The following is a 24,675-nucleotide window of genomic DNA, read 5'->3' on the forward strand; positions in this document are numbered from 1 at the left end:
CTGAGCTGGGAGATTGCTTTGAATTCATCTGGAGTTGTGCCACCCTTGGCATTTAGCTGAGTCCTCAGTAAATTTCACCAAATCTGTGGTAAGACGTCTATAGAATGCGTTTAAAAGCAGTCTCACCACTCCAGGGTTCCCGTTATGCCACGGCACAGCAGATCGGAAAAGGGTACTGCGAACTAGAGCAGGAGAAAGCCGCCGAAATGGTGACCCTACCGGGGGAGGGGAGGGGATGCTGCTGGCCCGATGGACAGCCGATCATTAGTTTTCACTCCATTCCGGCCGAAATTCAGGGACTTCGCTCCCTGTCATTCACCGCGCAGACCAGCCCCTACCTGTCACTCACCGCCAAAGCCCGCACATCGCTGTCACTCACCACAGGGCCCCGCCTCTGCATGATGTCATTAATTTAAACTCGTCACTGAGGACAGGTTAAATCTCCTTCTATGCTAGAAGTGCCACACGACACATTCCTCAATTTTCAAAATCCTCCATTTCTTTGAAAATGCGTTGCATGCAAATAAAACAAAAAAAAAGCAGCGTCACCTCTTTGTGCAGTGATTGGCTGGAAAGAAGCTATAAGAACTAGAGAGCCACCAGCCGTTGGTTCTTTAGATGTCAATCACATGATGGACAGTCGGACGGTAAGAATTGAATTTTAAGCAATTTAATAGTTTTTTTACCTTTGGATGCAATTATCGATTGTACATATAAATTAATTTTTTATAGTAAGATACTCAGATGTCATATAACATTATTTCTACGGGTTTTACAAAAATGAAGACGCCTCCTTTTTTGATTGGTTAACGTGCAATTTCTGACGAGTGCTGATCGGCAGAGGCTATTGTCAATCAAAATGCATTTCCGGTGTCTAGCCGGTGCTCTAACGATGGGGCGGCGGCGGGTTATCGCCGTTCTAATGGCGGCTGTCGAAGTCGCCGGTTGAGTGCTCGTTTGTCGCTTAATGTAGGCTGCTTGGATAATGGACAGCAAGCCAGTGGTGAACGGTTATCATGATGGCCGGAGCGAGGAGCAGAAGACAGTGAAGAGGGGGTGCGCGGCCGGGCAGGGGACGCCGGCGTCGGGATCCGGCCCAGATGAGGGTCGAGCGGCGGCTGGTAGGGATTCATTGCCGAGCACCAGCCAGCAGAAACAGCGTCGGGAATCGGCCAAGAAGAACAGACCCCGTGAGTGTCTATGGGACCAGCGCCCCGGGTGCGAGGAATGGACGATGCTGCGGTCCCGTGAGCCCCGTGTGATTCTATTTTAAACCTTACTCTTTCCTCCTTTATTAATAAATTCAGCTTGGATGTTAAAATAATTCCGAGGCACATTAAGGTTAAGAGCTGCTCGATCGTTTTACTGTTTTTGTTTTGACACAAATGTGCTGGCTATATTTCTGAGCAATTTTTAAAATAGGTTGTGGGAGGCAGCTTTCGTATAGTTCATATTATTGGTTACTGGAAGTAATCTAGAAACCTGTATGTGTGTGTATATGTATATATAGGTTTGAAGCAGAAAATCAAATCCCATCATGAAAGCTGATGAATTTGAATTTTGTTAATTTATGTAACAAGGTAGAATAAAATATGTGTTAATAATTATGGAATCTTTTATCTAGTTTGGTTTTGGCTTTTTCTGTGAACAAAAATCTGTGCCGTTTAGGTCACTTATCTATTTACCTGCCGTTTCTATTTGGTGTTTGGGGATGGGAAGTGTTTGCTACATCACTTAATTTTTTATAGATTTTTGTGTGTGTGCAAGTTTCAAGGGGAGTTCTGTAACTGGAGTGGCAGTGAGTTGCAGTATCAGCAGAGTAATTCTTCATGGGGCTGTATTGCATGAGGCAGCAGTTTCCTCGCTGTAATACAGGGCTTCCTCAATTTCCCTGTGACAGCTTTAAGTGAGTATTTTCAACCATGCTGGGGTGGATCAGCTGGAGTCTGAGAGGCTGCTTCCTCAGGTTGGTGAGATTAGAAATAATGGAATGAGGGGGTTGGGCAAAGATAAGAAGATTCTCAATAGAAGGCATCAGTATCCTGAAGCCTGAGATGGGTAGATTTTTAAACATTTAAGCAATTGTAGTAAAAAGGCTGGAAATTAAGTGGGAATTTTGTTTGTCTATGAGCAACCCTACTAACAAGCAGCCCACCTGTGCTACCAGTCTTCACTTTCATTCCATTACATGGGAATCTTCAGGGAGTGCTGTTTCCCATAGGTTCTAGCAACCTGAGTTCAGTCCTAATCTCCGATGCACTTGATGTGAAAATTGCTCTGTTACCCTCGGCACTGTGGTTTCTTCCCATGATCTAAAGAAGTGCTAGTTGATGGGTTATTTGGTAAATTATCCCCACAGTAGGTTACTACAGGAAATGCAGAGTGGCATTGTTGTAAATATGAGTAAGGTCAATTGTGGAGTGGAAATATGATTGTTCTGACAGCCCGTGTAAATTTGATAGGTCAAATATTGAAATCTTAGTTGTAATAAGATGAGATCTGTCCTTGATCTTTGGCAGAAAGTTTGGAGGCCATGTGCTCCATGGTAATGTTGAGGAATTCTGAATTTCATGATTTCATGGGAGTGCTGCTTTAGGCCAGGAGTCCCCAACCCTTTTTAATGCCATGGACTAATACCATTAAGCAAGGGTGTGTGGACCACAGATTGGGAGCCTCTGCTTTAGACTTTACTGCACTGGACAAAGTTCTCTTGACTTGATGAAGCAGCTGATGAAATAACCTTTTCTCACACTTTTCTGCTTTTGCTTTCAAGCACTGTACTATGCAGTACAGGTCCCATTAGATGAGGTTGGTATATTTTGCTGTTCACTCATGTCACTTCCCATTGCTCTGCAATAAGCCTTGCGACCCAGACTAAGTTTAACTTGGTGGGGGTGGGGGGGGGGGGTGAAGCCTCCTAAAACATTGTTGAGCTGGCTACGTGGATGAAGCAACAAGATACTTGTCAAAAACTACAGAGAAATGCCTACTTTTCCATTTGTCAACCCTGTCCAGCTTTTGGAATAAGACCATAAGATATAGGAGCAGAATTAGGTCATTTGGCCTGTTGAGTCTGCTCTGGCAATTGATCATGGCCGATGCATTTTCCTCTCAGTCAGTATCTCTTGCCTTCTCCCTGTATCCGTTTATGCCCCTGCACAATCAAGAATCTTATCAACTTCTGCCTCACGTGTACATAAAGACTTTGCCTCCACTGCTGCTCGTGGCAACAAATTCCACAGATTCATCACTCTTTGAAATTCCTCTTCATCTCCATTCTGAAAGGACACCCTTCTATTTTGAGTCTGTGTCCTCTGCTCTTGAACTAATTCAGCATAGGAAACGTGTCTTTCATCCAAATGCTGTTCCTCTATTCAAATGTGAACAGCAACAGAGCAAAGAATGGAAAAGAGTGAAGATTAAGAAATAGTTGTCTCCTTTTTTTTCACACTCTTCTGTATTATGTGCAATTCTGGTTTTTCCATTACAGGAAGACTATAAACTTTGGAAAGGGCGCAGAAGAGGTTTACTAGGCTGCTGCCTGAATTAGAGGCTGAGTTATTGGGAGGGGTTGGACAAGTGTTAGGTGCTGAGAATAAATTGCAGTGAGGAGAGAGTTGAAGCAGATTTGATGGAGGGATTTTAGAAGCAAGTAGACACATGGTTGGGTACTTGCAGAAGAAAATCAGTTTAATTTTGCTTTCAATTAAAAGACAGTGCTTGTTCTGTGCTCTACTGTTTTATGTTTTGTTCACTTGGGATTTTTGATGCCTTCTGTAATGAAAAACTTTAGTATTTCCAGTACGAGCACTGGGACATAAATTTCCACATTTGTAAGCTTGTTTGGATGTGACCAGCTATTTTATATTTCATTCTGCTGTAATCTTGATATTTTAAAGGATGTATGTGCAATTTACCTTAGTGCATACTGACATACTTGGGAAAGGTACTTTTTCTTAAATAACACCCACTGGAATTGTATTTGATCATGACTGATCCACTTCCCACTCAACTCCAATCTCTTGCCTTTTGTATGTAATCTTTCATGCCCTGACTAATCAGGAACCTATCAACATCTGCTTTAAATACACTCAATGACCTGGTCTCCACAGCCACCTGTAGTAATGAATTCCACAGATTCACTACCTTGTGGCTAAAGAAATTCCTCCTCATCTCTGTTCTAAAAGGACCTCCCTTTATTCTGTGCCTTCTGGTCCTAGATTCCCCACTACAGGAAATGTCCTTTCCACATCCACTCTCAGTGAATTAAGGCTATACTTTGTACCCACAGATGTTACAGTAACTTTTGTGATTTTTCTGTAGTTTATAAATCATTCAAGACAACCAGTTTTCAGTGGGTGTGGGTCTGAGGATTTTTCCAGAAAGTTCTAGTCTTGAGGCTTACAGATGCAATTGTGTGCTTTTGATATCTTGTTGGTTTGGCCTTGTTTTGTATTTAACTTTTCATAAGTCAATGCATTATATCTTGATCTGAGTGGGTTAGTAAGCCCGTTAATGGAAATTTGATTGTTGGGTCCCAGGGGAAGCATTACTTTTCTGTCAAGGTGGTTGTACCACATTAAGGAAAGATAACAAATTGAGAATTATCTGGCTATTTCTTGATCTGCTTTCGACCATGGTAATGGTTCTAGTCAAAAAAATCCTCATTTTTAAATCTTCAATCTGTCCTTTTAAATCCCATGCTCCTTAAGCACTCTGCTTTCTCATCCTATAGTTCATGGGTGCCTGTATACTCTGGAGATTAGCCTCTAGTTTATCTTCATGAGTACTATATACAGTTTCAGCTGCCTCAGCTCTGAATGCAGATCACCATTCTGAATTTGAAAGCATGTTCCGCTAGGCTCAAGATTAACTTCTATCCTGCTCTTGAAGCACTATTGAATGGTTGCCTTATATAAAATGGACTTTTGACCTCACAGTCTACCTTGTGAGCTTTTATCTTATTGTCTGCCTGCACATTCTCTGTCATAAGAACACTTTATTCTGTATCCTGTTAGTATTTTCCCTTGTACTACCTCAATGCTCTGTTGCCATTTATAAATGGTATAAATTTTTTGCTGTGCCTTCACATGACAATAATAAACTGATTTAGTTTTTGACCCGTTCTCCTAATTTGTCCATCAGAAAAATCTGGGACATTGTTATACTAAAATGAAACTTACTTAACTCTTTCTGAGGATGTGATAAATATAAAAAGAGGTTGGTAAACTGCTAAATTTTTAGAAGACTTTTTGCAAGGTTGCACTAGAGCAGGAGTTCCCAACTTGAGGTCTTCGGACCCCTCAGATAATGGTCGAGGTCCGTGGCACAAAAAAGGTTGGAAACCCTTACACTAGAGAATGGCTAACCAGACTAAACTGAATTGTGGGTTGTGTACAGACATAGATTAGGAATTGGCTTGGGACAGAGAGCAGACTAAAGCAGATGAACAGGCTGTGACAAATGAGATGCCACAGGGGCTTGGGTTTGCAACTTCAATTTTTTGTAATCAGTAAAGATTTGGCTTGGGGGGGGGGGGAACGACAAACCATCTTGTGTCCCATCTCTATTAGACTTTCCAATGAATGGTAGCACCCCATGATGTATTAAGGAAGAGAATGACTTTGCTGTGCTCACCGAAAATGACAGCATAGTGAATAAGTACAAGCATATTATGCTGTAGTTAGCCATAAAGAGACTAGCCTCTTGAATAATATGCATGGTTTTAGAATCCTTAAAGCTGAAGAAACAGTTTCAGACAGTGGAGTATAACAGAGATTCATTGGACCAGTACAAAGGATGGTTTTGTTGTGTGAAGCAAGAATAAGTAGTCTAATTTTATTTTCTGAACTTCTAATTTTGAGACCATCTCATCTAAGCTTACTAAATATGTTGAGGGGCTGTTACATTGAGTAACTTCTCCAGCTCCACTCAGATCGAGGATGTAGTAAGGGGACTTGCATGGACCCCAAGCAATGTTTTTTCTTGTATGATATGTGGATCAGTATGTATCGGTTCAGCCTGTGTGGGTGCTGCTGTGCCAAATGTATTGGTGCTGCTTTGTGCACTAGGGAGGGACTTGTTTCATTGCTTACACCATTTTCCATTCTGCTCTTGCCTTCAAATAGTTTATCTGACTCTTGTTCTGGATCTCTTGCCTCTATAATGAGTCTAATGTTCTAAGTTTTCTTGGCTATACGTCCCAATCTGCTAAGAATTTCCTTTTCTAAATTTCTCTTTTGCTTTGAAGTTGACTTTCTACATGCATGACTCAGATATTTCTCCATGAATTGTGGCTTCCTTTTTGCTACAGTTAATAACTCTCAACTATAACATCAGAATCTTCTGCCTTTTTCCTCTCACCCTTTCCTTCCACCCCACCAGTCTGTAAATTGAACAAATCATTCTGAGCAATTTCCACTGCCTGTATTCCTTTCACCACCAAATACAGCTTGTATTTTGTTCCCTGTTTGATACTTCAAAGGGATCATCCCTTCCCTATTCATTTCATGACTCCATGGTCATCCTTTTGATTTCCACCAATTACTGTCTTGTGGCAGATTTCTCATGTAACCATGAAGTTCTGCATTTCTTCTAACCTCTTCTCTTCATATGCCTGCTTTGAGGAGCCCCAGTTTACAGTCCATGGGAATGATCCTGGGTTTTCCTGTTCCTCTTCCCATTCTGCCATCTTACACTATTATAACAAGGCCCAGTGTGATCTTGAGGAAAATACCTCATTCTGTGGGCACATACTGGCTTTCCAGATTCTATTGAATTCTCTAACTTTTGGTCTGTTGCATTCTTTCTTTATCAGAATTGGTCAGGTTATCTGTATTAATGTCAATTTTTCTGTCTCCATGATCCCAGAAGACAAAGCTGTGCATCACCTGCATTTTCAAGCTCTTCCATCCTTTAATTATATTTTTTCTGTAACTCCCTTAATTTATTCTTAAAATCCACAAATAGGTCATGTTCTCCCCTTTATCTGCCCTAATGAATCGCATTGCTATTTATATTTTATCCTCAAATGCAGGCTGGTCTTGCTGTTAGAGATATTGTCTTTGTCCTATCCATCCCTCTTTGTAACTTGATGCTGACTTGTTTCCTGTCCATTCCAGTTCTGACAAAGAATTACTGACCGGAAACATCGACTCTCTCTCTTTCTGTAGATGCTGTCTGACCTTTTGACAGCATTTTCTATTCTTTCTGACCAGGGTATGACTGGGTGTGGGATCTTTCTCCTGCTGAGGAGGCACACAATTTCAGAATAAGGGCTAGGCCATTTAGGAAAGATAAGGGGAAACTTCTTTATGGAGGCTTGAGTTCATCCAATGTATTATTAGTAGACTTGACTTGAAGGATGGGAGAGTAGTGTTAATGTAACAAATTTGCTGTGATCTCACTGAATGTAGAAGCATCCTTGAAGATCCAGGTGTATTGCTCCTTTTCCCATTGTTTGATCCTCTTCTGTTAAGAAATTTTGCCTCTTTTCTTTCTTTTGTAGCTTTTCCTTGGTTTGGCATGGACATTGGTGGAACCTTGGTGAAACTGGTTTACTTTGAGCCAAAAGATATCACTGCTGAGGAAGAGCAGGAGGAAGTCGAAAACCTAAGAAGCATACGAAAATATTTGACATCCAATGTGGCTTATGGATCAACAGGGATTCGTGACGTGCACCTTGAACTCAAGGACTTGACAATTTGTGGACGCAAAGGCAGTTTGCATTTCATAAGGTTTCCTACTCAGAACATGCCAGCATTTATTCAGATGGGCAAAGCCAAACACTTCTCAAGTTTGCACACAACTCTCTGTGCCACTGGAGGCGGGGCATACAAATTTGAACCAGACCTACGGACTGTATGTATATTTTCTCTTAGCAAAATCCAAAGCCACAGATATTAATCTTCTAAATTGTTTTCCTGTCTTTAGCTCAGTTCAGAATGCAGTGGTCAGTTGGTCTCAGTGTTAATGGAAAATTCAATTTCTACTTCAGCAGTAGTTTTTAAAGTAGGGTTGTGATCCTTGCATAGTTGAAGGATGTTGAAAGATGTGTTGCCTCCTCTACTCATTTAAATGTCTGCAGACTGGAAAATTGGTAATTATTTGATCACGAGGCTGAAATTGTGTGAAGAGCATGTCTCGGATGGTGGGGGAGGAATTGATTCTTAAGGGCTGTGTGTATGCGTAAAATCAAATACATCATGATAAAATTCTTGTCTGCCTAGCTGTCAGTCCTGTGTAATGTTGCCCTTGTTTTCATTTTCAAATAGATTTTCTTAAAATTTGGGGTCGCACAGTAATGTAGCAGTTAGCATAATGTTTTTAGAGTGCCAGTGATCTGGGTTAAATTCTGTCACTGAAGGTAAGGATTTTTGTCCGTTCTCCCAGTAACCTTGTGTGGACCTCTGTTTCGTCCCACATTCCAGATATGTACAGGTTACGTGCACCGTTTGAAGGTTGCTGACTTAAAATAATGATTACTTTACAATAATTTTGTATTGCTGTACTGAAATAATTTAAGTATTTTTAGATTAATATTTAGTTGCAGTAATTAGTAATTATTTTTTTGTGAAGGTTTTATTGCTATCAACAAAGAACAATTGGAGGTTGTGCTGTCTGGATGATTGCCGTAGCTATTAAGCGTGTGCATTCATGAAACGAGTTTAACAATTTAATCTCCAAGGACACTTGGTCAAGTTAGTTCATTGAATATCCTGTATGATCTTTCTGGATTTTTAGTTTGTCATCTCATTCCAGAAGTGCATTTGACTATAAATGTAATGATATTATTCATTTGCTTTTTTTTCAATTTAGAATATGTAAGTCTTGCAAAAAAAAAGCACTAAATACAGGTCCATCAACACACTTAGATGATCTGAATGATGATAGTATGAAATGAGACCCAGCAGTCTATGAATTTACAAGCTTAAGTTCTAGTCCCATAAATCATTTTCACTCTCTTTCCCCCTTTTCATTTGACTCTTAAGTGATAGTGTGCTTTTGGTACCTTCTTAATAATAAACATTTACTTTTCCTAACTTTTTAGTTGATTTTTCCTGCAATCATGTCATGCTTCTGGAAGTTTTGCCATATTATGTTCTATAATTAATCAATAGGTTTAAATGTGCGGACTGTTTATTAAATAAGATTTCATTCTAATCTGATCTGACTTCTTTATCCTCAATTGAATTAATATAATGTTTTGGAGATTTGATTTTAAAACCAGCAAATAACCACTGAAGTACTTGAAAGTTAAGTAGAAATAAAGCAATAAAAACAGATATTTGCCTGCTCTGATTGGTATTTGACTAGTCACAGAATTTTGGTTCCACTGAAATGGCTGTGGATAAATCAAATAACTTGATTTGTCAGATTCTGTTCTGCATTTGATCTGCTCCACAATGAGAGGAATGTAGTGTTCACTGGTTTGCTGAGCTGATGCCTGCTTATTGAGTGAGGTAATTCTACCCCTTTAGTTATATTTCTACTTGAGCAGCCCGGTGACATTACATAGCTAAATCATGTAATTTACAGATTTTGCAGTAATCAACACTCAAATTCTAGGTTTGACAAGAAGTTTTACTATGAGTATTCTTCAGTGGGATTTATAACTTCTATAATGGATTTGGATGTGACTGCATTTGCTTCCTCTAGATTAGAGCTCTATGAAGGAAATGAAAAATATTTTCAGTAACAACTTGGATTGAAGAAAAAATAGTTGGGATAAAAACTTTTTAAATTGTTGCAAGTGTTACTTCATACTGAAGCTGGTTTGTTTAAAAAATAGATTGCTAACCTACAACTTCGAAAACTGGATGAACTTGACTGCCTTATCCATGGAATGATGTACATTGATTCAGTAGGCTTCAATGGGTGTGCGGAGTGCTACTACTTTCAACATCCAACTGATCCAGAAAGGTGCCAAAAAATGGCATGTGCTTTGGATAATCCGTATCCATTGTTACTGGTGAACATCGGATCAGGAGTCAGTATTCTTGCTGTATACTCAAAGGATAATTACAAGCGGGTAACTGGCACCAGGTAAGCAACAAATGCAGCAGATACTTCTAAAATGAATGTGATTGCCATGCCTTAGTGCCATGAATGTGTTTGTTTTACTGGGAAGCCTGAAATGCCCATATAATGAGTAGAGAATATAACTTTAATATTCTCTTCTATTTAACATTTGTGCATAAACTATTGTTTCATGAGGTGTGTAGTTCTGGTTGCATAAGAAGGATGTGAAACCTTAAGAGCAGGGTTCCCAATCTGGGGTTTCTTGGACTTCTTGCTTAATGATAATTGGTCCATGGCATTAAAAAAAAAAGTTTGGGAACCTCTCCTTTAGAGACAGTGTCTTATGAGAATGGGTTGAGCACACTAAGGCTTTCTCTTTGGAGAGGAGAATGAGAGATGACTTGATAGAGGTGTGCGAGACAATCGGAGGCATAGGTTGAGTGGATAGCCAGACATTTACCCAAGGTGGAAATGGCTAATACAAGGGGGCATAATTTTACGGTGATTGGAGGAGAGTATGGGGGGGGGGGGGGCATGCCAGAGATACCTTTTTATACAAAGTTGTCGATTCATGGAACACCCTGCCACAGGTGGTGGTGGAGGGTCATTTAAGAGATCCTTAGATAAGCAAATGAAAGAAATATGCAGGGCTGTGTAGTAGGGAAGGGTTGTATTAATCTTTGTCAATTAAAGTGTTGCTACATGGGCTGTAAGGCCTGTACTGTGCTGAACTGTTCAATGTTCTATTTTGAGAATTTGGTGCAGAATGTGGGGTCTGTCGAGGGGATGGTTGCTGCTGCTTTGCTTTTGGTGAGCGTGACACTAACTGAAGCAGCAGATCAATCTCCAGTCCAAAGACTTGCTATTCTCCACACTGGAACAAAATCAGGAATATGCTGGACTGAAATGTTGCTGCAACTGTGCTCCTCGCTGAGTATCCTAGTAGCTCTTCTCATTCCTATTGATTTAACTTGATATCTGAGCCTCCATCTTCACATCAGCTGTGCAAATGGCAAAGGCCACTTATTTTAATAGGTTACTGTTTTGCTTTAGTTCCAGGAGTTCATCCTTGTGTTTTAAAATTAATGCTTTAAATTTATGCTATTTTTAAATTTCCACTGAATGTCAGACATTTAAAAACTATGATGACGCCTTTAACAAAAGTGAGTTGTCAGGCATTTATGGTAGTGCTTGTGGGTGATTGAGACTGGTGGAAAGCAGTAAAGGTTTCACACAAGATATGTCCATTGCATGAAATATGTAGGGAGAGTGGGTCTGATGGCAATTCATAGTGATTAGGTTATTTGCTTCATCAGCTTATTCCCCTAGTATCCAACTTTTAATTAATGGTACCCAGACTTGATATTCTCATCTGTGATGCTTATCTGTAAACATTTATGATACGGTTTAAATTATCAGATGCAAAATAGTTTGAATGTAATTCCATTGCACTGTCATATAATGCTAGCTTGATCATTCACAGGAAAAATCTATGCTTAATTCTGCAGAAACCTTTGCTGGTTTTCAACCTTGAATCCTTGACTCATTAGTGTATTTAGTCGTTCATGCATTTTTTAACAGTGGAAATATTTTAATGTAAATTGCAAAAGGAAATGAGTTTTTAATAAAAAAAAATCAGACTAACAAATATTGGGTTGATCTGAGACACAAATGTTTCAATTTCTTTTAAATCCTGATCCCACTTGATTGAGAATTTTTTTAATTTAACTGATGTGGTGCACTTCACAAATTTTATCATCAAAATGTGGTTTGTTGATTGCCTCTCCTTTTCATGACTTGATTGTTTTCAAAAAAATCTTGTTAATGCAAGTATCTAGACATCACAATGTTACTATTTCCGCAGCATATTTTCAGGACAAATGCAAAAGTCTATTCCACGATCTTCTGCAGTAGTGTGCGAACTTTGTATTTCCTGGTCTATTCACCCTCTATTCCAACAGTGATCATTTTTATCCTGTATTTAGTGCCTGTGTGTATCCTAAACTGTTTTTTAAATCCTAATTTTAATAATTGTTTTCATTCTTTACCTGCCTTTAAGCAGCCTTTTAATGAGGTTGCAATATTTTCCCTGTATTGAAGTTTATGCAAATGTTTTCCTGAAATTTTGCTAAATCGGTGATATAGATGGAGGTTTCCCAATCATAGAAAGCCTTGATTGGCTTAAAATAGGTTTCTAAGACAGGCTTCTTGCTGTGGTCTACCTTTGTTTTTGTGTGTTTGTGTGTGTGTCGTCCTTCCATCTACCACTATTCCCCATGCCCCACTCCCCAACTGTTTCTTTTTCACCTCCGCCTCAGGGAAAGGATGCTCTGCTATGATTAAGAACTTACATGCTTAATTGAGAATTTTGTACTTTTCAATTATTAATAACACACCTATGAAAAAGTTTGGGACACCTTACACCAAAGCTGCTAGTGCAATTATTATTCAAAGTCATTGTGTTTGGAAACATTTTTTTCTGGGTAAGATTTTTATCTTGAAATAGAAATGTTGATTTTCCATCTTCTCCCTACTGTGAAGTGAAATGCTCAAGCAGCCAGAGGTTTGTGGCTGCATCTGGCGACAATGGAAGCATTGATAGTAGCACCTCAACTAACTTCAGCAATGGAACACAATAAATGGAAACATAATTTGAAATGCTGTTTATTATAATATCAATATAGCATAATCTTCAGAGAACAGAAGATGTTCCTTGATGTGCTAAAGGTGGTTAACATGAGGGCCATAGTAGCGAGATGCCTTTACAGCTCAGGGCATTGGAGTTTGGAGTTCTGATTCTGATCCCCTGTTCCAAAGACATACCATTTGGTAGGTTAATTGGTCATTGTAAATTGTCCCATGGTTAGGTTCAGGTTTGATAGGGTGGGCTGCTGGGTGGTGCGTCTTGTTGGGCCAGAAGGGCCTTATCCATGCTGTATCTCTGTAATACATACATTCATTGTTTCTGTTTTCAGAGCATGCCACTAGATGGTGCAATTGCAATAGTAATTGTATAACAGTTACTGGGGGGGGGAGAAATTGTTTAAGCTTGCCCACAAATAATATGTAAGATATGGGATTGAAAATTTGTTCCTAACCCACCTCATGAAATGTTTTTTCAGTCTTGGTGGTGGAACCTTTCTCGGTCTTTGCTGCCTCCTGACTGGTTGTTCAACCTTTGAAGAAGCCCTTGAAATGGCATCACTTGGAGAAAGTACAAAGGTGGATAAATTAGTAAGGGATATCTATGGTGGAGACTATGACAGGTTTGGACTTCCAGGCTGGGCTGTGGCATCCAGGTGAGAGAGTCCTTTGATTATTTTTGCCTTTGTAAGGAAATACAGTGTTTTTAAAAGAAAATCTAGTTTGTGTTGACAAACAAATGTTGGCAATTTAAATTTCCTCCATTTTTGAAATACTTTCAAGCTATATGCAGATTTTAAAAAATGTATGGTTTTTTAAAAAACTGCACGGTAAATGAAAGTTACTTCTAAAAGGAAAAAATGAGAACCTATGTATAGCACATTGATCTCTATTCCTGAAATATTCTCCTTTCATTTAAGTGTAATGACTCGTTGAAGATTTTTGTATTTGGAGCATCAGATTTCAAATTAACTTGATCCAGGTGTTGCTTAATTGCTTTACTCTAATTTGATCTCTGCACTCTGATCAAGTACCAATTCTTTAAACAGAAGTAGTACACAAGTTATTTGACTCTGACAGTATCACAGCTGAACCTAATTCTGTGTGCAGTGTCCATTAGGGGTCACTAGATATCCAGGAGCGTGAAAGCAATCCTTGTAGGATAAGAATGTGACCTAAAGCAAAGGGTATGTATAGGGTTCCATCAGCATTACAATAATTGTAACCTTTTCTTATAGGGGCACACTAAATGCTGCTGTTTTTAAAAAAGAAACAAAAAATGCCTAAAGAGCTGGGTAAAAATGCGATAGTCATCAAGGTTATGAAGTTTTCAGATGGCGTGTTAATCCTGTTAAGTCTTAAAAAACTTGCTTTTCCAGGTGATAACAGCAGTTTATAATGACTTGTAGTAATTGGAGTTAAAATCGTCAGATTGCCCCAAAAGTGGGATTGGTAGTATAGGACTGAGTCAGTTGTATCTTTCCAAAATATGTAGTTTGAACCTTTGTTTCTTTCTCTAGTTTTGGCAATATGATGAGTAAAGAAAAACGGGAAGCAGTGAACAAAGAAGATTTGGCTAGAGCTACTTTGGTCACCATCACAAACAACATTGGCTCCATAGCCAGGATGTGTGCACTGAATGAGGTTGGAACAGTTTTGAAACTCTTTTTGTCTGTAATGTGAAAGAATCAGCATAAATTCTATTTGTGTACAGTCGTTGAGTGGATCTTGCTGACATTAAACAAATGTTTGTCTAATTAAAAATGTACTCAGAAAAGTTAAAATTAAAGGAAATATTTAAGATTTTGCTATGGTACCAATATGGAGAACTTTTAAAATTATTAAATCATTATGCAGAGGCCAGTTGTTCAGCTTTGGCAGTTCTTTGTTTTTGAAGAATTCATTCAAACTAATAGGGATTTGCCCAAAGGAGGAAAATTTGCTTTGTGTTTTTAGCTTCTTTACAGTGCTGCCTTGTAGCATCCAGATCAAGCAGCATTGTACAGGGCTATGAAAGCACCAAGGCCTATACTGCAAGTTCCAATTGGGTAGAAATGCAAATATTTAAGTTGATTAATGAAGTTCCAGATAAAGAATAAGTATATGCATTAAATATTAACAGCTCAACTTTAAAGCACTGCAGAGTCTTAGTCTATTAAAGAGCTTCTTAACCTCACTTCACAATGATCAAAATCAGTAAACTGTCTAAGACTTGCATGGAACCCACCAGAGTTCTAATCTCTTGCAACATCTGGTTGGTTCTTCATATTTGGTAGACCAGGAAATAGTAACTGTAACCTTTTGTTGAAATTTTAGTTCTTTTTTTTAAAAACCTAAATCACTACTTAGCTAAGACTTTATCTGGTTTGACCTTGATCATTCCCATTGAAGTTCAAAGAATCTATAATTTTCTAGCCCATCATCATAATTTGCTTGATGTTATGGATTTTTTAAACTTTCTAAAGCCTAACCGTGTTCCTGAAGCAGAAGCTTGACCCTTCAATTACATCCACAGATGAATTAATTATCTTAAGACTGAAGAGACTACAATAATTTAGTCTAAATTAAGAAATTTGGTAAAATTTCTATTATTCTCTTGCTAACAGCTGTATGTTTATAGATTGCATCATTTATTTCACTTGGTTGTACATTCATTCTTTGTGGGGTCTTTTCAGGAGAATTTTCTGACAACTATTCATTATGGTTGATGATGTTTACGAACAACATAATCAGCCTGTTACTAACTAGCTGGTAATTGCCATCCTGATTACAATGGTGAAGCCTTTTCTAAAGCAAGGCAGTCAGGTAGTAATGATTTGAGGGGGTGAGCTAAGACCCAGAACAAGACATGCCCAAGAAAATATTGAAGAATCTAACAGCTGGAAAAAAAGCTACTTTCATCATGTTTTGGCAGCCAGATCTGTTGAAGACATTGTCCCTGCTGTTCAGAAGAAAATCAAAATAATAACAAATCTGTTAAATGAGGTGATTAAATTGATTAACAGACACTTATTAACAATTTTAAACTTCTGTTTATGTGTATAAATTCAGGATTTTTCTGGATGCACTATTTCTCCTACAATTTTCATGATTTATGTTAATGCATTTCAAATTATTACTTTGGCATGTATATGCTTTGTAATTGTCTTATAATCTTGCATGTTAAATTTTTTTAAGCTTGTCTATATGAGATCTTGTGTGCCATCCTGTACCATTTTCATTCCCCTTAAATTATTTAAGCTCTTTGTATGCTTCCATCTTTCAATACAAATTTGTTAAGCTGGTTGATGATTACTTCTACTCAGTATGTTTTGATGATTGGCCTTTGGTGTTCAAAGTGAATTACCTCCTGGAAATGACTGAAAAACAGACCTGCATTTAATTTACACTGATTAATCTGCTGAAACTGCTTGTGTTGGCATTACATATTCAATTTTACAAGTACACGAACCTTTATCACTTCAAACCATTATTAGTGGCCTTCTGTTTTTTAAAGTGCTTTTAGTGTTTTCATTAGCATTCTAGAAGCTCTCTGCAACCTTCTTTCAGTGTATTTTTTATTGTCATCCACAAATCCCTTGCATTGAAGGCTAACATGCTAGTTGCTTGTTGTAACCATGCTAAATTTCAGTGACATGCATAAGGGCATCAGGTCCAGATATATTTCTACTGTTTGTTAACCAGCCCCCAATCCATGCTTAGTTGTTATCTCCATTTCCATGTGCTGTTTTTAAACTCTTTGTACTGTATAGATCTGTTTACTGTTTCTAGGAAGATTTGTGCATGTTGACAGACATTAGTTTAATTTAGCTGTTTCTTTTTCTCCAAATGCCTGCAATGATCCAATTTTATTTAAGCTTTTCTCTATAGCGTTTACATTCTGATGTTCATTGGCTTCTTATTGATTTCAGGGCGGTCCTCTGAATTCAGATTTTTTTCAATCCCTTTGCAGTTATTGTATCATTGAAAGCTTTTTTCTTAGATCTAATACAATGGATTCTGGTTATTTGGGATGCATCGGGACTGGAGCATTTTGGCCCAATTACACAGGTGCCGCAAAAAGCCAGAGGTTCATGAAAATAGTTAAAAAGTTATAAAGAAAAGGCAAACTACCATTTAACCGAGTAACAAATTATGTATTTAACTGAAACACAGAACAAGTTAAAACACTATCAATATTACAACAGTTCTATATTAGTTCCTAATAGTTATCGACAGAGGAATTCATCCAGTGTACGCTGGCACATTCTTTTGATTGTAAATGAAGAAAATCACTACAACCTAGTGTAGGTAGATAATGGATTGCTTATAAACAATGCTTTCTTTGATTGCGTCTTCCAAATCTTCATATTGTAACATTCACAATGATTGTCGAAACCTTCAAATACTTTGTAATTCCTAGCTTGAAGTAATGAAATAGTTTCATACAACAACACGCACAAAATGCTTGTGGAACACAGCAGGCCAGGCAGCATCTATAAGGAGAAGGACTGTCAATGTTTCGGGCTGAGACCCTTCGTCAGGACTAACTGAAAGGAAAGATAGTAAGAGATTTGAAAGTAGTGGGGGGAGGGGAAAATGTGAAATGATGGGAGAAGACCAGAGGGGGTGGGATGAAGCTAAGAGCTGGAAAGGTGATTGGCGAAAGGGATACAGAGCTGGAGAAGGGAAAGGATCATGGGACAGGAGGCCTTGGGAGAAAGAAAGGGGGGGGGGGGGAAGCACCAGAGGGAGATGGAGAACAGGCAAATAACTAAATATGTCAGGGATGGGGTAAGAAGGGGCGGAGGGGCATTAACAGAAGTTACAGAAGTCAATGTTCATGCCATCAGGTTGGAGGCTACCCAGCCGTTATATAAGGTGTTGTTCCTCCAACCTGAGTTTGGATTCATTTTAACAGTAGAGGAGGCCATGGATAGACATACTGGAATGGGACGTGGAATTAAAATGTGTGGCCACTGGGAGATCCTGCTTTCTCTGGCGGACCAAGCGTAGGTGTTCAGCGAAACGGTCTCCCAATCTGCGATGGGTCTCACCAATATATAAAAGGCCGCACCGGGAGCACCAGACGCAGTCTCCCACACCAGCCGACTCACAGGTGAAGTGTCGCCTCACCTGGAAGGACTGTCTGGGGCCCTGAATGGTGGTGAGGGAGGAAGTGTAAGGGCAGGTGTAGCACTTGTTCCGCTTACAAGGTTAAGTGCCCGGAGGGAGATCGGTGGAAAGGGATGGGGTGGACAAAGGAGTCGCTTAGGGAGCGATCCCTGCAGAAAGCAGAAGATGGGGGGGGAGGGAAAGACATGCTTGGTAGTGGGATCCCGTTGGAGGTGGCAGAAGTTACGGAGAATTATATGTTGGACCTGGAGGCTGGTGGGGTGGTAAGGGAGGACAAGGGGAAGCCTATCCCGAGTGGGGTGGCGGGCGGATGGGGTGAGGGCAGATGTGCGGGAAATGGGAGAGATGCGTTTGAGAGCAGAGTTGATGGTGGAAGAAGGGAAGCCCCTTTGTTTAAAAAAAGAAGACATCTCCTTCGTCCTGGAATGAAAAGCTTCATCCTGAGAGCAGATGCGGCGGAGACCGAGGAATTGTAAGAAGGGGTTAGCATTTTTGCAAGAGTCAGGGTGGGAAGAGGAATAGTCCAGGTAGCTGTGAGAGTCTGTAGGTTTAAAGTAGATATCAGTAGATAAGCATCTCCAGAGATGGAGACAGAAAGACCAAGAAAGGGGAGGGAGGTGTCGGAAATGGACCAGGTAAAATTGAGGGCAGGGTGAAAGTTGGAGGCAAAGTTAATGAAGTCAACGAGCTCAGCAGGCTTGCAGGAGGCAGCGCCAATGCAGTCGTCGATGTAGCAAAGGAAAAGAGTGGGATGGATACCCCACTCTGATACCACACATGAACTGTTCTACAAAGCCAACAAAAAGGCAGGCAGAACTGGGACCCATGCAGGTGCCCATGGCTACACCCTTGGTTTGGAGGAAGTGGGAGGAGCCAAAGGAGAAATTATTGAGATTAAGAACTAATTCCGCTAGATGGAGGAGAGTGGTGGTAGAGAGGAATTGGTTAGGTCTGGAATCCAAAAAGAAGCGAAAAGGTTCGAGACCATCTTGGTGGGAGATGGAGGTATATAGGGACTGGACATCCATGGTGAAAATAAGGCGGTGGGGGCCAGGGAACTTAAAATCATTGAAAAAATTCAAAGCATGAGAAGTGTCACGAACATAGGTGGGAAGAGATCGAACAAGGGGGGGATAAGACAGTGTCAAGGTATGCAGAAGTGAGTTCAGTGGGGCAGGAGCAAGCTGAGACAATAGGTCTACCTGGACAGGCAGGTTTGTGGATCTTGGGTAGGAGGTAGAAACGGGAACTGTGGGGTGTGGGAACTATGAGGTTGGTGGCAGTGGATGGGAGATCCCTAGAGCTGATAAGGTTGGTGATGGTATAGGAGACAATGGCCTGGTGCTCCTTAGTGGGGTCATGATCAAGGGGTAAATAAGAGGAGGTATCAGAGTTGTCGCTGTGCCTCGGCCAGGTAGAGGTCAGTACGCCAGACAACAACAGTTCCCCCCTTATCAGTAGGTTTTATAGTGAAGTTGAGATTGGTGCGGAGGGAGTGGAGAGCAAAGCGTTCGGAAGGAGTTGGGTTGGAATTGGAACAGGGTGCAGTGAAGTCGAGACGGTTGATGTCCCATCGGCAATTAGCAATAAAGAGATCCAGAGCAGGCAGAAGACCAGACTGGGGTGTCCATGAAGAGGAGGAGGGTTGAAGACGGGAGAAGGGGTCATCGGTGGGGGTAGAGAGAGAAATAGTTTCATGTTTACTCCAGCTGTTTCTGGCATCTTTAAGCCTGAAGGCTTGAAACTGCAATGAAAAAAATAGTTTGGAATTGTCTTTATGCTTATTTCTCGCTGACTAACAGTGACAAAAATCACTGCTTTTTGATTAGAAACACGTAACTGATGCCGTTTAAAAACATTGCTCTCAGCACAGGGTAGTGGATGTGACTGACACTAGTTAGAAACTGTCTGGCAAGAGTCTGGCTGTCACAATTAGATGACATAGTGTTTTGAATTAACAAAGGGAATCCCAGCTGTTTTCTTGATTATTTTTGTTCTTTAAGAATTGTCCCATATAAGCAGCTGCTTTGATTAACTGATGGTTCAATAAACCAGAATCCAGTGTACTACATTTTAATTTCTTGATAGCCATGTTTGGATTACTTTTGTTTTTTATTAAATATATCAATCTGATTTATTATAAATCCCTGAAAAGACTCAATGTGTTAATTCTTCAGTTGTTGCCTTTTAGTTTCCCACCTACCATATCCATCTCTGACCTCAACTTCATAATATGGTTTATTCAGGTTTTAGAACCCTGAATTCAGAATGAACTAAATTGTTTTTAATATTGATATAAAATTTTTAAATTTAATGATTTTTCTCTTCTGAAGCCTCTGTAACATCAAGGTTATTCATTAACCGTGCCTTATTGTATAGAACCAAGGCCTGTTCCCTAGTAGGTTTTCAACACATTGATCCAGAGAGTAATCTGGAGTACTCAAGAATTCCTTCCCTATGATACTATTTAAGGTTTGTCCTGTCTTTGGAGATTTATGGTTCTCATGATTACTGTATTATACTTGTAACATTCACCTCTTCCCAGATTTATACTACACGCTATATCACCGTGCTTGAGGGAAGGGTATGTGGAAGGGTGGCTCTCTTCAATATCTTCTGTCCCCATCTAATACTGCTAATTGGCTCCACCCAAGCTGATTCTATTACTTGAGCTATTTTTTACTGTCATATCCAATTGGATATTAGTGGGTACATCTCAATTTTCCTTCATTTTTGTCTGTTTCTAAGTTGAATTTCCAATAATATTTAATTTGCTGTCTTGGTTACTCTGCAACTGTTTCCATAGTGGCTAAAGAATCATACCCACTTTTTGTGCTATTATCTGCATGTTGTACTCACTAGAGATGAATTTACAAATATTCTACCTTTTATCCCATTATCTGACTCTCCTTCTGTATGACATGTCCTTCTCTGACAGTATTGATTATAATTATGTTGCTATTGTGATGTCCTAATTTTTTTAAATGTCACTTCACTTTAACTGTTGTGTGCAATCCTCCCGTCTTGTTAGCATTTGCCTTAATGCCTTATCCACAGATCTAATTGTTAACTTTTCACTGGCATTGATCCCAGTCTATTTCAAGTGAATCCTGTCCCAGTGGATAAATTCCTTTTCCCAATGATGATGCCAATGTCCTGAGCATTGAAATTCTTTATTCCCACATCAGTCTGATTTGCTTAGTTGACGTTCTGGTAATTGTCCCTATGCCTCATAAAGGTCCAAGATTTTCAGCTTTGGATACTGAGGAGAGCTATTTTCCAAGAGGTATTTAAATCTTCAGATTATCCTTCAGATTTCTCCCCTTAAATGCGTCTTTCAGTATTATGACATACCAATGGTAAAACTGACTTCAGAGTTCTTGGAGGAAATAAATTGTACATTTTTCCCATGTGATTTGCTGAAATTTACAATTCAGTTTTGCATGTCCTCATTTATGTTTTTGGAGTTAAAATGTGTACTTTATTTCAAATAACTTGAATTTTTTTTCTGTTCTATGCCTAAAGCTTCTAATTTTTCTTGTTTAGAACATTAACAGAGTGGTGTTTGTTGGTAACTTTCTAAGGATCAATACTTTATCTATGAAGCTATTGGCCTATGCTTTGGATTATTGGTCAAAGGGACAATTGAAGGCATTCTTTATGGAACATGAGGTGAGCTACTGTTTCTTTCAAGAAAGCTTACTTGGAATATTTTGGAAAGGACTTCTGTATCTGTGTATTACATAGATGAATTGGCATTCTGACACTACATAGCAAGGTTGCATGATAGTTATCCTGACAATTTTCTTTGTTATAACAATCATGATGCAGACTTGTTTGCCTCTTGTAGTATAGGTAACAACTCTGAATACTGTCTGGTTTTGAATCTTCTGATGTATTCTGATTTAGATGACTGCATGAAGAATCTGAATTCCCCATCAAGATGGATTTAAAAAAAACAATAAATTAGCTAAAATATCATTAGACCTTTGGTAAATTGATGGGGAGTTTAGAGCCAGTGGGTGGTGAATATGTAGAATTCATTGCTACAGACGGTTGTGGAGGCTGTCATTAAGTATATTTAAAGTGGAATTTGGTAAATTCTTGATTGGTCAAGGCATCAAAGGTTATGGGGAGAAGGCCAAGAAAGGGGTTCAGGGATAATAAACCAACTGTAATGGAATAGTGAAGCAGGCTCGATGGGCCGAATGAGTTAACTCTGCAGCTCTGTCTTGTGGCTTTGTTGTCTTAAGTTATGAAATTGTCCTTGTCATTCTAAGTTTGAAAAGCTAATTGTGGCTTGGCTTGGTAGAGGTAGTATCTGAACACTCAGTGTAGATTTTGATCATGCAAAATTCAAATATTGCTTACCACTTGTATATAGCTGGTTGTTCTTCATAAAAATAGGCATGTAATTTTTAAAATCCAAACTTTTATCAGGATGCAGTGAATTTTTTGAAGTGAAGTCCCCTTTTTCATGTTTTACCTACAAAGTGAGTGTTTGTAATATGAATTAAAAAATGCTATTGATTCTCAATGACTTTCTCATGGAGGATTTTGTTTGGTTTTGGGTATGTGGAGCCATGCCTGTAATTTTGAAAACTGAGTTTGGGGGTTTTGTAGCAAAAATTCTAATCCCATTACATACAAACTTAAATGATGTCGAAGTCTGCAGGTTCTGCAAGGCATTGGTATAAAACATCAGAGCTCATGTGTTCAAAATAGCATATTCAATGATTGCTTTACTACTCTCATTTTGATTTGAAGGAAGAATTTGTCTATATTTGCTGTTTTTAGTTTTAAATTGTATTCTGTAACATCAATTTTGTTATTATAGGGTTACTTTGGCACTGTGGGAGCCTTGCTCGAGCTTGTTAACTCCGTTTGAATCTCCATTAAATCTCTTCAGTTCGTTTTGTAGCTCCGTAACGAGGCTGCTGTGGAAGAGAAGGCAGTAAAGAGAAACTACTTCAATGCAAGTTGTGACCTAATTAAATTCCTCTGAACTTATTTATGGGAATATCTTGGTGCAAGAGAAAAGGAAAGGTCTGTTTTTAATACATAAAAAAGCACCTTTTTTTAATGAAATAGTATATGAAGATCTGCTCTTTTGTACTTCCAACTACACTTCGAAGGAAAGAATTGAACTATTTTGTTTGCATCTTGCATCTTTTCTATACATATGGCACCTTTTTATAGAAATATTTTTCTAAACTGAAAGTGGCAATTATATTAAAAAGAAAATGCAGGGATGTATTTTATTTTGCTTTGGGTGGGGTGGGGAAAACCCTTAAATTTCAGCCCTTTTTGAAGTAGCAAATTTTACTGAGTCGATGTACAGTTTTTAATATATTCAATATTGTTATCTACAGTGAAATAAAAAGATAGTTACTCATTATATATCGTGTGTCTCATTTGTTATTTTTTTATTCTTCAAAATGCCTGATAAAATTACCACCACACTGTTCCAGTAATTGAGATCCTTTACTCCAAATATCAGCCAATAATAAAAAACTCAAGAGCTGGGAAAATTTCAACTGCATTCTATCCTACTTCATTCCTCTTTCTTTGTAACATGGTACATTGATCCTCTGCCCTTATGTTCTAGCCATGAATTGACTAGTATAAAACAGTCAGTTTTGTATTTGAGAAAGATTGCATCCTGCTTGACTTCCATATCAATGGTTTATAAGTAAATAAAATCCTACAATCATTTACTGTATTATAATTACTTCGACACGTCCATTTTATTCTCTGATTTGGTTATTGTGCAAAAATATAAATTGAGTTAGATGTTAAGTGTATTAAAACAAAGGTTCACATATGTTTCCCAACAAATTCATGTAATATTGGATTAATTTTCTCAAATAAATGAACAAGTGTAATTTTTTTGTTATTTGATTGGGTTCTCTTTATCTAGTTTTAGGATTTATGTGAAGATCTGAACACATTTAGGCTCACATGCATGCAGAAATAGAGAAAGTTTTTCAGGGTTCACAAACTTCCTTGCACCACTGTATGAGGCAGAGGCCTCTGCGCAAATCCATGTTGACTACCAGTCAGTTCCTGCCTTTCTAAGTTAACATAAATCATAAGCTTTCAGATATCCCTATTATTGACAGGCTCATTGTCCTGTTGATCCCTGGCTATTCCCTACTGTCCCTTTTCAAACACATTAACTATCATCTGGTCTTTTTGTACCTCATGTAGATGAAGATAAAGCTTAGCCTTAAGAGCACAGGATACAAATGGATTAGATTAGCTGTACTTGTCACATATACAGTACAGTGAAATGCATTGTTTGTCAATGTAAATCAGTAAGGATTGTGTTGGTGGGGGGGGCAGTCTGCAAGTGTTATCATGCTTCCCATGCCAACATAGCATGTCCACAACTCAGTAGCTTCAACTGTTATGTTTTGAAGTTATAAAAACATTAATTCAAAGAAAGACACGGGAGGTTGACAAAGAAAGACGACTCTAATTTTGTCTTTAAGCGAGGCACACACATCTCGTGCCATAGCATAATGTATGCAATTATTGTACAATTACTCAAATATTACAGAAATATTAAAGACTTCTGCTTGCGTGGCTGTATACTCTAACTCAGTGTATACAGGGTATTCTATATAATGCAACTGCTGTACATTCACAGAATAGTAAATTTTAATTCATCCCGTTCGGTTCTATGGATTTAATCAGTGTGGATGATTTCTTACTCTTAAGGGATAACGCCTTTCCTGGTAAGGGGCATCTATCTGCTTGGCAGGCGAGACTTGTCGCTGTGAAACAGTATCAGGTTTTGGGGCTGCCTCTGTGGTGGTTGTAGGAGTTGACTCTGGGAATGCAGAGAGTGGTTCTGATAGCTCTGGACACTTTTTGGCTTCTTTTGGTTTGTGG

At 38.9% G+C, this 24,675-nt stretch overlaps 1 protein-coding gene across 3 annotated transcripts; it reads left to right on the top strand.

The window, feature by feature from the left end:
* Nucleotides 1-860: 860 nt before the first annotated feature.
* On the top strand, nucleotides 861-23,178 carry LOC132391912 (pantothenate kinase 3-like). 3 transcript variants are annotated; one of them, XM_059965676.1, is made up of 7 exons: nucleotides 861-1,256; nucleotides 7,508-7,860; nucleotides 9,791-10,044; nucleotides 13,143-13,319; nucleotides 14,184-14,307; nucleotides 21,325-21,450; nucleotides 22,616-23,178. In XM_059965676.1, the coding sequence occupies exons 1-7, from the start codon at nucleotides 986-988 to the stop codon at nucleotides 22,664-22,666; spliced, it is 1,356 nt and encodes a 451-aa protein (XP_059821659.1). In that variant the 5' UTR covers nucleotides 861-985; the 3' UTR covers nucleotides 22,667-23,178. The 3 variants fall into 3 exon arrangements, with proteins under 3 accessions (XP_059821659.1, XP_059821660.1, XP_059821661.1); XM_059965677.1 differs by having other exon boundaries at nucleotides 861-1,247; XM_059965678.1 differs by having other exon boundaries at nucleotides 861-1,190.
* The last annotated feature ends 1,497 nt before the right edge of the window (nucleotides 23,179-24,675 follow it).

The sequence above is a fragment of the Hypanus sabinus genome, chromosome 3 (genome assembly GCF_030144855.1).
Source record: "Hypanus sabinus isolate sHypSab1 chromosome 3, sHypSab1.hap1, whole genome shotgun sequence".
NCBI classification, from domain to species: domain Eukaryota; kingdom Metazoa; phylum Chordata; class Chondrichthyes; order Myliobatiformes; family Dasyatidae; genus Hypanus; species Hypanus sabinus.